This window comes from Mauremys reevesii, linkage group 1 (genome assembly GCF_016161935.1).
Source record: "Mauremys reevesii isolate NIE-2019 linkage group 1, ASM1616193v1, whole genome shotgun sequence".
NCBI classification, from domain to species: domain Eukaryota; kingdom Metazoa; phylum Chordata; order Testudines; family Geoemydidae; genus Mauremys; species Mauremys reevesii.
The window spans coordinates 128,300,928-128,317,592 of record NC_052623.1 but is presented as its reverse complement, the minus strand read 5'-3'; the positions used below and the strand labels follow the sequence as shown (position 1 = coordinate 128,317,592).

At 44.8% G+C, this 16,665-nt stretch overlaps 2 protein-coding genes across 2 annotated transcripts; one reads left to right on the top strand and one right to left on the bottom strand.

Annotated features, from left to right (window-relative positions):
• The first annotated feature begins 2,336 nt into the window (after window positions 1-2,336).
• On the top strand, window positions 2,337-8,574 carry LOC120395847 (uncharacterized protein K02A2.6-like). Its single transcript, XM_039520599.1, has 2 exons — window positions 2,337-2,739; window positions 8,301-8,574. The coding sequence occupies exons 1-2, from the start codon at window positions 2,513-2,515 to the stop codon at window positions 8,557-8,559; spliced, it is 486 nt and encodes a 161-aa protein (XP_039376533.1). The 5' UTR covers window positions 2,337-2,512; the 3' UTR covers window positions 8,560-8,574.
• Window positions 8,575-11,961: 3,387 nt separating this feature from the next.
• Window positions 11,962-16,272, bottom strand: LOC120395793 (acetylserotonin O-methyltransferase-like). The gene is made up of 4 exons (XM_039520511.1): window positions 16,244-16,272; window positions 15,157-15,297; window positions 13,070-13,192; window positions 11,962-12,309 (listed from the first exon to the last, which is right to left on the bottom strand). The coding sequence occupies exons 1-4, from the start codon at window positions 16,251-16,253 to the stop codon at window positions 12,098-12,100; spliced, it is 486 nt and encodes a 161-aa protein (XP_039376445.1). The 5' UTR covers window positions 16,254-16,272; the 3' UTR covers window positions 11,962-12,097.
• Window positions 16,273-16,665: the final 393 nt, after the last annotated feature.

Here is a 16,665-nt window from a genome sequence, read left to right as displayed (position 1 = left end):
CAACATACCAAATGGACATGGATCTTTACACAGGGTAAGTCTGGCTGAACCGGAGGCAGTAGGGATAGTGTGAACTAAAAGGAGAATGGACTCACCACATTTTTTTTTTATACCTCTGAACAGAGGATGATTCTGAACTCTGAAGTGTGGCCTCAAATCAAACATTCTGAAGGAAATACAGTGCAGTCTCTAGGTCTAAATAAGCTGTTCAATATAAGTAACTACAGCCAGGAGGCCAGCTGAGACTACTACTACTGTTTGGTTTATTCTACCTTTGAGTTGCACATCCAGCTAGTCTATGGCATAGCCAGAAACTGTGGCCCTGAGTCTCAGTACAGTAGCCATAGGAACTTCTGCTTACTGCTTTATTTCTGTCTCTCTTCTCCATTTGTCTTTCCCTCTTTGTTATTACCAACAAAAGAAGTATGAGAGGTGGAAGGGGAAAAAACAGGGGTTTGGAAGAGGCATGAAATCCATGCTCCCAGAGGAAGGTAAAAGGAATAGAAAAGAAAATGAATGGGTTGAGCTCAGTGCTTAATTTGTAATAAAAGAGGTTCTGGAGCTCCAGCAATTTTTCTACTTTCATAACCGACACAGCAAGCCCAGAAGTGCAAGAGCTATGAACTCCCAAAGCTGGACGTGCCAGAAATCAGCCCTGGCACAAATTAAGCACTGGTTGAGCTACATATAGCAGCTGGACACAGTGCAAAGAAAGCAGAGATATATTTGTCTATGAAGGACGAGGGCAGAGAGGAAAAACAAAAACTCTGAGGCCTGGTCTACACTAGTCGGTTATTTGGGAATTATCCGACTTAATTTGAAAAAAAAAAAGAAAGGATTCCATCCACATGACCAAACTTGCTCTTTAATCCAATTTCTGTACTCCACCTCAGCAAGTGGAGTAGCGCTTAAATTGAGATCGTAATCCCAGGTTAAAGTATTGTGGATGCAATTTGACGTTATTAGCCTCCAGGACCTATCCCAGAATGCTCCCTTGTGACCGCTCTGGACAACACTCTCAACTCCGATTCACTAGCCAAGTGGGCAGGAAAAGCCCTGGGAACTTTTGAATTTCATTTCCTGTTTGGTCACCAGCAGCACAGATGACTATCAGCACAGTCCACCATCACAGGCGACCATGCAGATTCCACCATTACAAAAGATCACGCAGTCCCAGATCTGCAGACGAGCTCCAGCATGGTCTGAATGGGAGGTACTGGATCTCATTGCATGTTGGGGAGACGAATCTGTTATGGCAGAACTATGTTCCAAAAAAAGGAACGCAAATACCTACGCTAAAGTCTCCAGGGCCATGATGGAAAGAGGCTACTCCAGGGACACAGAGCAGTGTCATACAAAAATCAAGGCGCTCAGGTAAGCATACCAAAAAGTCAGGGAGGTGAATGGGCGCTCTGGGTCACAGCCCCATACATTCTGCTTTACCGTGAGCTCCATGCAGTTATGGGGGGTGATGCCACCACTACCCCACCACTGTCCATGGACACCTGCAAGGGGGAAGTTGCACGAAGCAAGGAGGATGAGTCATTGGAGGACGAAGAGGAGGAGGAGGAGGAGGACAGTGCACAGGCGGCAAGTGGGGAATACATTTTCCCCCATAGCCAGGAACTAGTCTTAACGCTAGAACCAATAGCCTCACCCACTTCCAAGGTGGGCTCCCGGATCAGGACCCTGGGGAAGGTACTTCTGGTGAGTGAGAGCCTGATTGGAGCCACACAGAGAGGGGGAGAGGGGGGAACAGCTGCGCTGCCCTGTTGGCATTTAGTTTAAAGGGCTCATCCCTCATTGGAGCCACGCAGTGGGTGTGGGGGGTTGTGTGAAGCAATCATCCCAGAGAGCCTGCAGGCCCTCCTTTTACATGCCAAACCCACCAGGCATTGCTTGCTACAGGAAAGGGGGCCCAGCAGTCTGAAAGCATTGAAATGAATGTAGAAGAAGCAGAACCCTGCGTGCCCCTAGGCTGCCTGCAAGCTGAATTCTGTTGCCCGTGTGTGATGGCTTACTCACACCAAAGTGGCAGTATAAGAGGCAAAATGCTAACTTGTACAGAAAGAACATGTGCGGTGTACTATGAATTGCCTGTTTCACTAAGAGTGTCCCCTTTGTTCTCTGAAATGTATCTTTTAAAATACTACCCTCCCTTTTTCTCCTCCCGCAGGTGCAAATATTTCAACGCAGCCCCTATCTATTCTGTCCCACAGGCTGATACAGATTAGAAGGCGGAAAAAACAAACTCAGAACGACATGTTCACCGAGCTCATGTAGTCCTCCCAGTCCTCCCACACTGAGAGGGCCCAGCTGAATGCATGGAGGCAAATAATTGCACTCTAAGCAAAGCAGAAACTAACTATGCCCAAATCGAACGTGAGGCATCGGGAATCATTTTCGGAATTCAGAAGTTTCATCAGTACCTGAAGGCAATGGGATACACCGCATCACTTCAGCACCTTATCGTCCATCCACCAATGGATTAGCTGAAAGATTTGTGCAGACAATGAAACAAGCTTTGAAATCACCAAGGGGACAATTATCCATTCAAAAGCATCTGGACACCTTCTTATTATCCTACAGAAACACACCTCATGCTACGACCAAGGCATCCCCGGCCTTTCTAATGATGGGACGACAGCTGCACACTTGCTTTGATCTGCTGAAACCTTCTGAACCCCGAGAAATTGTGCAACGTCAGCAGCAAGATCAAGTCATCAGGCGTGCACCCATGTGGGAACTTGGCAGATAAGTATGTGAGAGCTGAAGTGTTTAGACTTCAAGGTCGAGGCTAGTTTTTATCTGCTGGTAGGCAGTAAATAGGATGATAAGTCAAACAGGTGTTAGGATGATAATTACCCTATGGGGTTACAGCTGCGGCTGTGTAAATTTTGTTAACCAATTAGCAACTGTTTGCTTGCCTGCTTCAAGAGTATAAAGATGTATGCTGGAGAGAAATAAATGACTTTGCTGCCAATCAAACTGACTGAAGAGCTTTGTTCATATACGCCTGCGATGCAACAAATGGTGACCCCGACGTGATTGAATGAGGACAGTGTTGGTGGCCTGAACTGAAAAGAAGAAAAGGAGGCGCACCTGAGCTCAGTGTCGAGCGGCGGCCGCAGGGCGTCCGAAAAGAAGGGCGCACCTGAGTTCAGTGTTGAGCGGCTAGGAGCCGTAGGGCATCCGAAAAGAGGGGCGCACCTGAGCTCAGTGTCGAGTGGCAAGCCGCAGGGCGTCTGAAAGGAGGCACACCCCAGCCCAGAGGTGAGCAGCTAACATGGGAACCGCTGCATCAGCGGAAGAAAGGACGGTGCATGAATATTTGATGCGCATCGCGAGCGGCAGGGAGAGAAGCTCCTCTGATACGTTATCCCGTCTGCTGCGGTGGGGACGGAGAAGGGGACTTTCTGTTCAACCAAGTACAATTTTGATAAAGCTGTTTGGGAGCGGCTAGGCTCCGAGCTTTGGAAGTCGGTGGCTCAGGGCGATAAGGAGGCCTTCTCCATGAGTCCAGTATGGAATAAGGCGAAGGAGATAGTAGAAACGCTCGTGGCCGAGGCAGGAGTGCAGGTGGCCCTTTCTGAGCTCTGCCGCCCAACGCCCGGAATGCCTTCTGTGTTGCGGTTGGAGCCAGAGAGTTTTTCGGTGGTGAGGACACGGTGATACCTTTGGCTTCCAACTCCTACCCCATGGATGATGTTGCCCTGCTACGGCTCCACTACCCTCCAATGTGGCTATTGGCCCGACATGATTGATCCTGCTACGGTCCCGTTACCCCGATACGCCCGAGCCTATGGAGACAGCCTTGCCGTGTCGCCCCCTCAAAGCCATGCCGTGTCCACGGGACCTGGGGTGCCACGATTGCGGGGGAACGAAGGGGGCTCGGGTGGAACATGTGCCATCAAAGCCATATCCCGATTTGACTACGTTTACTCAGTTTACTCAGTCTGATGCCTTCTATAAGGAGATGGAGCGCCAGGGTCGACAGCTGCAGCATATATGTGACAAGTTGGACCAATTGGAAGGTCTTCCACCTGGATCATCGCGATCGCATCTTCACAAGTGCTTTCATTCGACTCGCCCCCGCCCGCCTGGCCCCGGGACCCTCCAACTGGGGACCCTCCGGATCCGGTACAGCGCTGGCATGGAGTTTTAAGAGAAGCCATCCTTGAAGGTCTAACACCTGAGGCCTTTCCGGTGATTACGCCAGACCCTCAACACCCTAATCATAGACGGTGGGCCCCTTTGGACTGGAAGTTGATCCGTGAGGCACAGAAATCGATCATGGCTTATGGACTAGATAATCCGTATGTACAGTCTATCATTGAACAGGTATTTGCTGGCCAAGCAATGTGTCCGTATGATGCGATTAAGCTAGCTGACATGCTTCTTACACCTACACAGAAATTGTTGTGGAAAGATGATTGGGCTAAGAGAGTTGACTTGGCTCTTGTCCGCAATTTGGATTTACCGGATGATGATCCTCGCGCGTGGCCACTGCTGATATGTTTATGGGAGCCGGTCGCTTTGTTGACCCGCATTTGCAAGCCCGCCTCGATCCCCGGATCCTGCAGCAGTCGCAGGAACTGGCTTTGGCTGCCTTTAAAGCGGTGCCCCAGATGGGAAAGCCGAGCCCTCCCTACGCTAAAATTATGCAAGGCCCATCGGAACCGTATTCCACCCTTTTGGATCGCCTTCAAGAGGCTATTGATAGATCTCCTAATCTGACGCCAGAGGCCAGAACTGCAGTTGGACTTGATCTTGCAACCCAGAATGCAAATCCCACTTGCCGCCGTATATTAGCCACCTTGCCCAAGACTGCGACCCTGATGGAAATGATTGAGGCATGTGGTAGGGCCGCTATGCTTGAGGAGACGGATAAGGCAGCAATTCATGCTAAGGCACAGGCCTCTGCACTGGCCGTGGCGTTACAACCCCTGCTCGGGCGACAGCGGGGGGCTAGAAAACCGACCCGGCCAGCCGGCCCCTGTTTTGGTTGCGGAAAACCCGGGCATTTCCGGCGGGACTGCCCTATGCAAAATGAGCAGCGGGCCTCTGATGTGTTACCTGAAGCTGCAACTGGCGCTTGCACACAATGTGATAAGTTTGGACATCGCGCCGCCGACTGTTGGGCGCGTTACAAGAAGGATGGAACACCGCTGCCGGGAAACGGATCACGGAGCGCCCCTCGGAGGAGCGCGACGACACAAGTGCCTCCAACCAGCAACCCGGCTGCCTGGAACACCTCACCGGAGCAACCCGTGGCAGTGCCGGAGTGGATTTGGCCACAGCGACAGATGTAGTTTTAGAGACTGACGAGGTTCAAGTTCTTCCTTCCAACACCGATGGTCCATTAGGATTTGGCCTGAGTGCCCTTTTGATTGGCCGCTCGTCAACATCAAAACAAGGTATTTTTGTTTTGCCTGGCCTTATTGATGCCGATTATACGGGGAATATTGGGATAATGGTACGTGCCCTTTGTCCCCCTGTGACTATAACTGCTGATACACGTCTTGCTCAATTAATACCTTTCAAGGGATGTGTGCCCCGATCGACCCCGATTGACCGCGGGTCTCGAGGGTTTGGATCCACTGACCCTCCCCAAACTGCCTTTGCTATGGACATCACTTTGCGCAAGCCCACCCGAACTGCTCGGCTTCAGGGATCCGATGAGCGGCAGATCACTCAGGGAGCTTTTATTGGGGATGCAATGCAGAGTGGGGTAACTGAGGCACCTGTGACGACAGAGGTAGAAGATACTGTGTTTACCTTGGAATCAGAGCCCACTGAAGCGGTTGCAGCTGAGGCCCCCATGCAGAATGATGTAGGAGATGCGCCATCTAACCTAGTATCAGAATGCCCAGGGGCAGTTGTAAATGGGGCCCCTCTACAGAGCGCCATGTGTCCTCAAGAACTGCCTGTGTGTGGAAAGGGAGACGAAGAGGAGCAAGAGAATTTAGCTGTGCAGCTGGCAGATACTGGCTCACCCATTTTTAGTATTGAAAGCTCTGGGGCTCAAAAAACATTTGTGCCTGTTACAGCTGCAGCAATTGAAGAACAAATCATTGCAGAAACTGTAACATCTATGGAAACCTCAGCTGAAACTTTAAAGCCTTTAGAAGCAGTGCCTGGAAAACTATTTCCTGAACTAGTCCAAGATATTACCACTGCTCATTCAGGATTTGAGGCTGCAAACAGTAGGACTGAAGAAACTGCAACAGTGTCAGTATTAGAGATGACTGCTGCAATGGTGGATGGAATGACTGAGAAAGCAACAAGATGTACACACCCTGAGCCCCTGGAGAACAACTGCTTGTTAGCTGTGCCAGGATCCCGTTTGTTTGATCCTCCCTGATTGATTTAATTGATTGAAATAATTTTTGCTTTGCCTGAATGTATAGGATGATATCCTGATAATTTCCCCCGTAGAACTTGAACCACGATGGTGGTGGAACAGAAGAAAAAACACTCACATCATTGATATTGCCAATGTCTAAAAATTCCTGACTAAAAGGGCATTGAGAACTGACCCTGGTAAAGAAGCAAAGAATTGCACACTGGCAGGAAAAAATTTGGGACTCCTGCTAAAAACTGTGGTATTGATTGGATTTTGGGGTTTATTTTGCAGGCTGCGCCCTGTGTTGTGGAATTTTTTTTTAGCATGTATTGCCCTCCCTAATTGGATTGTAAATGGTATTACCCCCCCCCCATTACTACCCCTGTTTTTTTAGAGCCTAATTGTTTTTTGTTTTTAAAGTTTGAGGAAACTCAGCCAAAAGGTTTGTTGAGTATTCTCAAAGGGGGGGGGGAGTTTATGGTGTTATTTAGGCATAAATCTAGGTAATTTGGGAGAATGGCTTTGAATTTATGTGACCCAAAATACCTTTATGTAAAGTGCTTTGGATCGGACCCAGGCAGGCACGCGATAGATAGAGAACTTGAAGAGGAAAAAAGGATCGGGCCCAGGCGGCGGGCAACAGACAAGAAGCTTGGAAAACTGGTTGATAACCTTGAGGGTCTAGTTGATAGAGAAGGTAATTAACTACAAGCGAGTAATGTTAGGCAGAGTAAAAGTTAACTCTGTGATTGCTAGAGGGAACAGCAGTTGAATTTTGCAAAGTTGCTAAAGAGTAAAGTTTTGGTGTTTTTGAAATGTTTGTAAATAAATTTAGGTAAAGTTATTAGTTTGTAATTGTTTGGTTATAAATACTTTTGTTGTATTAGCTGAAAAATATATATAGTGCTATGTAATTGAAATTGTATTAGGCTTAAGGGCATATAAGTGGTGATGTTTTTTGTTTGTGTTTAAAAGTAGAAGTTAAAAAAAAAAATTTTTAAGCTGTTAATAGCTTTGAATTTAGAAGTAAGCCAAAATGCAATTGTATTCCTGTAAATGATTTACTTAATGAAGTGATTCCCCTGTTTTGTCTGAAATTAATAAGGGTATTTGTGTATTTTAAGTAATAATTGATTGCCCAATAAGAATATATTTGTTTTTGTATTTTAGATAATTGAGGAATATAAATGTTAGCTGCTTAGTACTTGATATACCATGCATTTGTTTACAGAGTTAAATTTATGTTATGTGTTGTATGTTTGTTTGTTTGTTTCTTTGTTTGTTTCTGGCCAGAATTGTTTTTTGCGTTTTATGTGGTTTATGTTGTGTTTTTCTAGGACCCCCCCCCCCTCCCTCAGTGTCAGTTTGATCGCCTGACATCTGAGGGATGATTTGGTAATAGAAGTTTGCCACAAGTTGGTGTGCTATAGAGAAGGGGGGAATCCTGTAGAATTTACACCATTTATTAGTTGTGCTTTGTTTTTGTTTGGTGTTGTTGGGGTTATGTTAAGAATTGCATGGTTATATAGGTTGGTTTTATAAAGTTTTAATTTTGGTTTGTGATAGATTGTAGTGTTATGATGTTATGAGTTGGGAATGTTTTGCTTATGCCTTTTTTCTTTTTTTTCTTTTTTTATTTTGAGAAAAGGCGGGAGATGTGGGAACTTGGCAGATAAGTATGTGAGAGCTGAAGTGTTTAGACTTCAAGGTCGAGGCTAGTTTTTATCTGCTGGTAGGCAGTAAATAGGATGATAAGTCAAACAGGTGTTAGGATGATAATTACCCTATGGGGTTACAGCTGCGGCTGTGTAAATTTTGTTAACCAATTAGCAACTGTTTGCTTGCCTGCTTCAAGAGTATAAAGATGTATGCTGGAGAGAAATAAATGACTTTGCTGCCAATCAAACTGACTGAACAGCTTTGTTCATATACGCCTGCGATGCAACACACCCAGAGCAAAAGACCGAACCTTTAGCCCTGGACAGCCGGTTTTGGCTCGTAATTATACTTCTGGAGCTAAATGGGTCCCTGCCACTGTCATTACTCAAATGGGACCTGTTTCCTACACAATCCAGACTGCAGAGGATCTCACTTGGCAGCGACATGTAGATCAGCTGCTGCCAGGTCATACCAGTCCTCAGGACACATCTTCAGTTGAGTTGCCTGACTTCACCACTTCCAGCAAGACACCGAATCAAGTCACCTGTTCCTGACTTTTCCCCTCCATTACTGCCAGCACCAGAGATACCCCTCTGCCCAGCACGAGCTGATACCCCATCCTCACCCCTTCGCCCTACGAACCCTGAGCCCATTGTCAGGCCCGTGCCCAAGACACTTTCGGGTGCACCAACACCAGAAGTCTGCCGTAATCCACCTAGAGACAGAAGGCCTCCTCATCGGCTGGATCTTTCGCTAGGGCGAACCCACGGTTACAGGGCAAAATAATCCCTGGGGTTCAGCCGGGAATGGAGGCCGTCTACCCACCTTCTCTAGTTTAGTGTTTGTTTTATTTAGGGGACATTCTTATTAAGCGGGGGAGGAATATGTTGTGTATTTGGTTGTCATGGTAATAGAATCTTGTGTTGCTATGGCAACTGAGTTAGATTATTAGGGGATAGCCCAGCCAGTTTGGGCTGGCTGTTGGTTAGTTCTGTGTGTGGCAATAAATGGCTGCTCCAAGGTTTACAGCTCTCTTTGTCTCCAGTGATTTCTTCCTAAAACTGTGGCCCCCAAGGATATAACATTAAGACATTTCAGAATAAATGAAATGCTTTTCCATCATAAGCAACTGCTACAGTACCCACGGGAGTGTTACATGATCGCAAATGAGACAGAGAATGGGGCATGTGATTCTGAATGAGAGGGGTCCACAAAACAACCTGTGCATTGAAATGTGGCCTATGCTGCGAAAGAGTTTAGGAATGCCTGGCCTATGGTTTTTGCAAATTTCATTGAAATGTGCTTTTATAGTGTTGTATGTCAGCTGCTTGTGTAGTAGTCGTATATCAGTCTAATACAGACCTCAGATAAGGTACTTAATTAGGCTCCAGTCCTTCAAGGAGCTCTGCACAGGCATTATCAGAGCTTTAATTACAATCCTGGTGTAGCGATGTGTAGTATAATACCCTGCTTTCAAGAAGACTCCATGTTATACTGAAATTACATACAAAAAGCTACATTAAAAATTAGTAGCATTTCAAATCAAGTACTTAAAAGCTAGGAAATGCCAGCATTAAGGGGGTTTGTATTTCACAGGAAGCTCTGCAGTAAGTGTATAGCAGAGACTTACCCAGTCCAATGCCACTCTACTGCCTCAGTTTCCCCTCTTAACAGATATCTACACGCATGTAGGCTGAAGGGGGGTTCTTAGGCACAATCATCACTGAGGTGACTTAGCCCTCCAGCTAAGACACAGAGCTCACAGCACTTCTGGATTTAAATTAAATTCTAAAGGAAACAAGACCATTTTTCTATCACAGACTCATTCTGGGCATAGCCCTTCTTCCCAGGACCTGCCATATTTGTCCTTCAGCCCTTTCATTAACAGCTTTCTCACTTGGGCTCTCAACAATCTCTTCTTCCTTTTATGAATAAGGAAGATTACACCATCTGAAAAGGTAGGGAGAGGGGAGAGACAATTTGCACCCACCTTCTACTATCAGTCCAGCCATTAGACCCTACACAATTGGGCTGATTGGGACCTCTTCATATGCAACTATCCTAGACCTTCTCCTTATTAGCCCTTTCCTGGCTAGGTCTTACTCATTAATGAAACAGTTAGGCCCACAGCTAGTTTCTCTGCAGTCTCTCTCTTGACTAAACCCAAGCTGCTCTTATATCTCCCAGCAGACCTGGTTCTTAATCACATGATCCCCAACACATGACTTCTATACTAATTGCCTTCAGCTGGGGAGGCAGACTAAAGTGCCACAGATGAGGCTGAGTCCAAACCCCACCCTGACCCACCTCACCCCAAAAGGGTCAGCTCAGCCCAGGCCAAGGTGTTTGAGGGATGACTTCCTTCCAGAACAATTATCCTCCTAACTCCCAATACTCAGAGATCAGTTGATACTCAGCTGGAAAAAGAGTTTTTATTCCTTCCAAAACTCCTTTTTTCCCCCTTGTTAATGCTTATTACAGCAACTTTGGTTAGTGTCATGATCAGTGCTGACAGCATCTCCAAACATACAGTATTGCATTTCTGTTTTAGGGTGAAGCTGTAGTCTTGTATGTTGTTATTTATTGTATCTGATCCGGGGGGAGGTTAATAGGCAGTCGAGTCCTGCCTGTATGTGCTAGAGTTGTTACTTTCAGTGTTCCAGGAATTCCTTTGCTTTGTATAAGTGAGTATTACAATACGCTTATCTATATAAAAGTTGACTCCTTTTCTGGATCCTGCCACGGTTCACTGCTCCAGGCCCATGGGAGGTGCTGGAAGTGGCGCGGGCTGAGGGACATACTGGCCGCTACTTCCATCAGCTGCCATTGGCCTGGAGCAGCAAACCTCAGCCAGAGGGAGCCGCGATCGGCTGGACCTGCGGACGCGGCAGGTAACTGCCAAGGACTTTCCCAAACAAGTGGTGTCCCAAGTTTGGGAAACACTGCTTTACACTGTAGAAACTTTCATAGAATCACAGTGCAACCAACAGTGATGTACAGTTTATATTTGCAAGAAGAAAGCTGAGTACAAACCAGGCTGGTCAGCCATTATGTTAAACATGCAAAGAATGGAAAAGTAAAAATTCTGACAGCATAGAAACAATGTATAATGCAAGGAGTATAAGATTTCCACAGTTGCTTTCACATGCTATTTCTGGTGAAACATGTGTTAATTACTTTAATCCCCCATGTAGTCAAGAGCTAAACAAGAGTCACATTCAAACTAGCAGATCATCAATTCCAGTAGCAGTGGTGGCCAAACGTACTGACCCTCTGAGCCACGTAACACAATCGTCAGTCGTTCGAGAGCCAGAGTTCACCAGCTGGGCCTTGGCGCTTCAGCCCTGTGTGCGATGTGAGGTCTCAGGGTTTCTGCCTCGCAGCAAGCACACCCCTTGGGGCTGCAGCCCCGAAACCTCCCACCCTGCTGGGCAGAAATCAGAGTCAATGCATGGGAAGGGCACCGGGGGTGGGGGGAGTCATATGCCCACCCAGATTTTTGCCAGGGTTTGCTGGCCCCACTCAGTCACATGATGTCACCAGGGCTCCTCCCTGCATGGCAGCTGATGGAGCCAGCAAGCTGGAAGCTGCAGCCATGGGAGAGGCAGTAGTGAACAGCTGGGAGCTGCAGGGAGAGTGCTGGTTTTGCTGCTTTCTCTCCATGGAGAGCTAAAGCAGCGGCCCCTCCCTATTATCACCTGGGAGTTGCAGGTGGGGTATGGCAGGTGGAGAATGGGAGTGGGGGCTAGAGTGACCAGACAGCAAGTGTGAAAAATCAGGACGGAGGGGGGGGGGGTGGTGGTAATAGGAGCCTATATAAAAAAAAGATCCAAAAATCGGGACTGTCTCTATAAAATTGGGACATCTGGTCACCCTAGTGGGGGCCTGCATGAGCTGCACTTTACTGTAAAAGAGCTGCAGATGGCCTCATAGGCCCAACATACATAATGAGTGAATGTTCTAGCAGTGTATTGTTGTACAAAGAAAGTGACATGGTTAACTATGAGCTGGGTTCATTGCTGCGGTCTAGTAAAAGCTGGTCACGTCACTGCATTTACACATCTAACAACAGGCAAGAAAGAAGAGACAGAATTATTTTCTTCCTAAAATAGCATCATAGAGCTTTCCTGTTTTCTTGACTTGAATCTCTCTGAAACCAGCTGCAGCGAGGAGCTTGCTGTGCTCGGTTGGCGTTCGTTCTTTTCCTTCAGCCTGAACCAACACCATCAGAGAGAAGAGCTGGGCTTCTAAAGGCCCAGTTTTGTCTTCATTCAAAAATGTTTCAACCAACAGCACTCCGCCCCCTGGTGGGATAAAGAGATTTAAAAACAAACACATTAATATGTCAGAGAAGGACACTAAAGCTTATTTTCCAATTGCATTTTTAGCTATTTCCATAATCTTAGAGATCCCCTTTATATTAAAAGAAAAATCATGTTATGTTGCTACAGTAGTTAATGAAATAGCAAGAGGGATTCTATGCATCAATAAGCTATTATTTCCTGTACTTCAAAGTAGAGAGTGAAGGGGAACCTATTAGCTGTGATTGAAACATTTATTTACTCCAGCAGAAATGAACCAGAGGTGTGGTTGCTCGGCATCTGTGAAAATCAAGCCCCGTGGGCCAGAGTTTTAAAATAATATAAAATGCACATTGGCAATTTTCAAAATTTGAATGGGTGCCTATCAACATCATTAGGCACCTGAATAACTTTATAAATGTGGCCTTGCATGTCTAAAGTGTATGCCAAACCTAGAGGCCAACTTTGGATGGACGTATTCATGGAGGTTTTGTCAGATGTCATAATCTTTAATTAAAGATTAATCTTTAATTCTTGGAGACTCCAGGACAATTCTGGAAACTCGGCAATATTACTAGAAGCAAATTTTCAAGTTGGCCATTCTTACTCATGGGGTCTGGATGCAAATCACTAATGTAAAAGGAGAAAGGTTTGCAGAGTATTTTTCTTTACTTAGTCTTTCATTGAAATGGCCCTTTAAAAAAAACCCTGTCCAAACCAAATGATGCATATATGTCTCTATTTTGCAAAGAGGAAAACATACCAGGCTTGCAAGCCTTGTAGATTTTTGTTAGTAGCTGCATACACTTGTCATCTGCCCAGGCATGCAGGATCCTAGCCAAAATGTACAGGTCAGCTTCTGGAATTGGATCTTTAAAAAAATCTCCTGTAACAAAAAGAAAAACAATACAAAAACCAGGCCTGAATAAGCAAACATTTTAAATCCGGAATCGCGAAAAGTACATGCTAGCTCCAGAACAGTTTGAGAGACTTGCTGGGAAGCTACACTCTTCTGGCTTGTCATGCTGAGTATTCACAGCCCACTTAGGGGGCAAATCTCCCAGTATTGAATAATTGGTGATGTGCTCTTTATCCATCCACTTGTATGCCAATTTCATTTCTCTCTCTGTCTCTTCCTCTCCGTTTCCTGTCTGCTTCATCCATATAAACCGTCTGTCACACTTCTCTGCCTTTGCTTTTAGGTCATCCCCGTCCCCTCCACTTTTTCCCCTTCTTCACTGCTGGGGCCCCTTTCTCTCTCCCCTCTCCTCTCTTGACTCCCACCCTCCAAAATTGACCATTTATTTCTATTTAAATAGTAAAACTAGATACCTAAAACCAACATACCCCTACACTGGTGTGATGGATGATGCTATATGATTGAGGATAACTATATTTATAATAGCTGGTATCACTATTATACAACTGCAACAAACTTTGTACAAAGTATGTCATGTAAGATAACAATGGAAAAGATACATGCTAACAAATCCTGTTTAAATCTATGTACCATCACTGTATGTGAAGTTATGATATTGGCTATGTATTTGTATCTCAATTGTGTTTGTTCTTGGAGTGACACCCTCTAGGATGTTTACATCCAGTCTCGACAGCCCATTGTGGATGGACTATCCAAGTGTGGAAGGGCTATTAGAAAGAATCAGCTTTCCAGATAGCCTCTTCCTTAGAATGCCTCAGATAGCAAGGAGCTGTGATTCAGCAAAACATGTATGGACATGTGGTGGGGACATGTGACCTAAGAATCCACGTTGGCCAGTAACTCTCCATGTACCTGTTCGGTGGGCTTGGTTTGGGACAGTAAATTTCCAGGCACATGGCAGAGGGTATAAATTACAGCTGAGAAAACTCCATCTTGCCTCATTCCTGCTCCAAACTTCTCTGCACTGTAGATTTATAACAAAAGAAGTATTCTAAGCTAGGTACTGAGGCCCTTCCAAGCTTTTGGAAGTTTGCCAGAGACTTCTGCAAATCAGCAGACTACATCAAAGCTGCAAACCTCATCTCAGGACTTAGCAATTTTTTTTGTTTTATATATATATATTATACCTATTTTAGAACTCTCTTCTTTATTTTTAATACATTCTTAGTTAGTTTATTAAACATTGAGTGGCAGCTTGATTTTGGTAAAATCTGAAATATTTATTGACCTGGGATCTGTGACTAATCCTTTGGGAATGAGGAACCTTAATGTACAGGGAATTGGGTCACACTCAGTAACCTCTTACTGTACAAGATCTATTTGTCTGGATTGGGAGCTAGGGGTTGGAATGCCTAAGGGGACTGCATGTTTTGGCTTCTTGTTAAGCAGTGTTGTATGAGAGGAGCTCTTTTGTTACTGGATTGGTGACTCTAATTAAAGAGTAAACCACCTGGCAGTGGGTCACATGTATATTGTAACATTACCCAACAGCATTTATCCCTTCAAATGTAACATGGAGGTCTTTATGGACCTTTGTGACCAGTCACATTGCACTAATCTACACAACCTACTGTTTTCAACAATTTAGCCTGCTTTGGACTGCCCACAATTGTACAGTGAAGCCACATCCTACCTCCCCCCAGGGTGACACCTGGAAGGGCTAGGAAGGCCACTTCATGGAGGTGTTTTGTTTGTTTGTTTTGGTTTTTTTTTCATTGCTGTTTAATATGGATAATGTTCAAGGACTTGGAATATATTTGCATCCTTGGCACCTAATATCTCAGCTTTTTCAGGTGAGTAAACAAGTTCAAATGGTGTACATTGCTCATGAGATTCTGTTATCATGAAACATGGTCCTTTCAGCACATTTTTCTTTGCATATGAGCACACACAAAATGAACCAAGTTTACCTTCATGGAAAGTGATCCGACGTTCTTCTGGGGGTACAAAACGCTCCTTCGCCACTTGCACTACTTTAGGTAGGTCATAAATTGTGACTGTAGACTTTGGGTACAAAGAAATACATTCCTGGGCCAAACCACCTGCACATCCTTATAGTGAAAATGAAATACAGGGTAAATGCTCAAATATAACAACATTGGTCCTTTTTATAATATTTTCCATCTAAGAAACTTAGACTGCAATGAACTCAGATTCATGCCACCTTGTGAGGTAGGTTAATGTTAGTATCCACTTTTACAGAAGGAGACACTGAAATAGAAAAAACATAAGTGATTTGTTCATGGTCTCTCAGCCTCTCTCTCCGGAATAAGACCCAATTCTCTGTTTCCCAGTGATCTAATCACTGGACCATAAAGGGTATTGCTTTAAAACAATGTAGTATGATGCCACTACAGCTGGCTGGAAATTTTCAAAGGAAGAGTGTTTTCTTTCAAAGAAATGGTCATTCTGAATATGGAATTTTTGTGCAATATTGACTTTATCTAAATTTTAGTTTCCATGATATTTTTATGACTATTTTTTAATAAAAAATATAACTAGAAGTATTTTTCACTGAAAGCCTGTATTTTGGTAAAGAGGAAATGGAGATCACCATTTCAATGTTTTCCATCAAATATGAGAATTTAAACAAATAAAATAGAATCTGTTTTGAACATTAGAAAACAGAAACCTCAATTTTTTGGTGAATATATTCTGAATTTTTTTTCCACCAGCATTAGATTAAACTAAAAGCCAAAGTACAAGTGACTTACTACAACAGATAGTCTCCCCTTAGCTACAATTGACGGACCATTCCTCTATTTTAAAGCTCCCATCTTCAGTCATTAGGAAGGCATGTAGCATAATAATAATACTTAGCCTCTTATATAGTGCTATTAAACTAGATGATCAAGATGGTCCCCACTGGCCTTAAAGTCTATGAGTCTATAGTGCTATTAATCTATAAATATCAAAGCACTTTACAAAGGAGGCAGATTTTGTTATCTCCATTGTACAGATGGGACAACAGAGGCCCACAGAGGGGAAATGACTTGCCTACGGTCATGCAGCAGGCATGGGGCAGAGAGCTGGTATAGAACACAAGTCTCCTGAGTTCCAGCATAGTCACAATCAGCACAGTCGCTGCAGCAATGCATCAGAACTCTAGGCACCCTTCCCTACAAGCTGGATTTCCAAAGCCCTTGCCTCCTCCCATTAGGTTTACACCAAAGCCAGGTCTTGGTATATAGAAAATGCCACACTGAGCCCTGGGCAAAATAACCGAATTGTTAAAAATGTAAAAGATTCACATCCAGTATTCACCATTCAAAACATTACCATACAGTTAATGTTCAGGATGGGGTTTGTTTGTATTGTAAAAACAAACCCTAGAGGGGGAAAGAAACTGGTGAGAAGCATGAGTTGAGTTAGTTTACATTAAAAGTGGTGAGGAGCATGAGTTGAGTTAGTTTACATTA

What these genes read in the sequence shown, in the direction of transcription:
- LOC120395847 (XM_039520599.1), top strand. Translation starts at nt 2,513, where the DNA reads ATGAAACAAGCTTTGAAATCACCAAGGGGACAATTATCCATTCAAAAG. An exon ending in GTCATCAGGCGTGCACCCAT is followed by an intron (nt 2,740 to 8,300) that starts GTGGGAACTTGG and finishes CAACACACCCAG; the next exon opens with AGCAAAAGACCGAACCTTTA.
- LOC120395793 (XM_039520511.1), bottom strand. An exon ending in TCGGATCACTTTCCATGAAG is followed by an intron (nt 13,193 to 15,156) that starts GTAAACTTGGTT and finishes TTTTTGTTACAG; the next exon opens with GAGATTTTTTTAAAGATCCA. An exon ending in CTACAAGGCTTGCAAGCCTG is followed by an intron (nt 12,310 to 13,069) that starts GTATGTTTTCCT and finishes TTATCCCACCAG; the next exon opens with GGGGCGGAGTGCTGTTGGTT.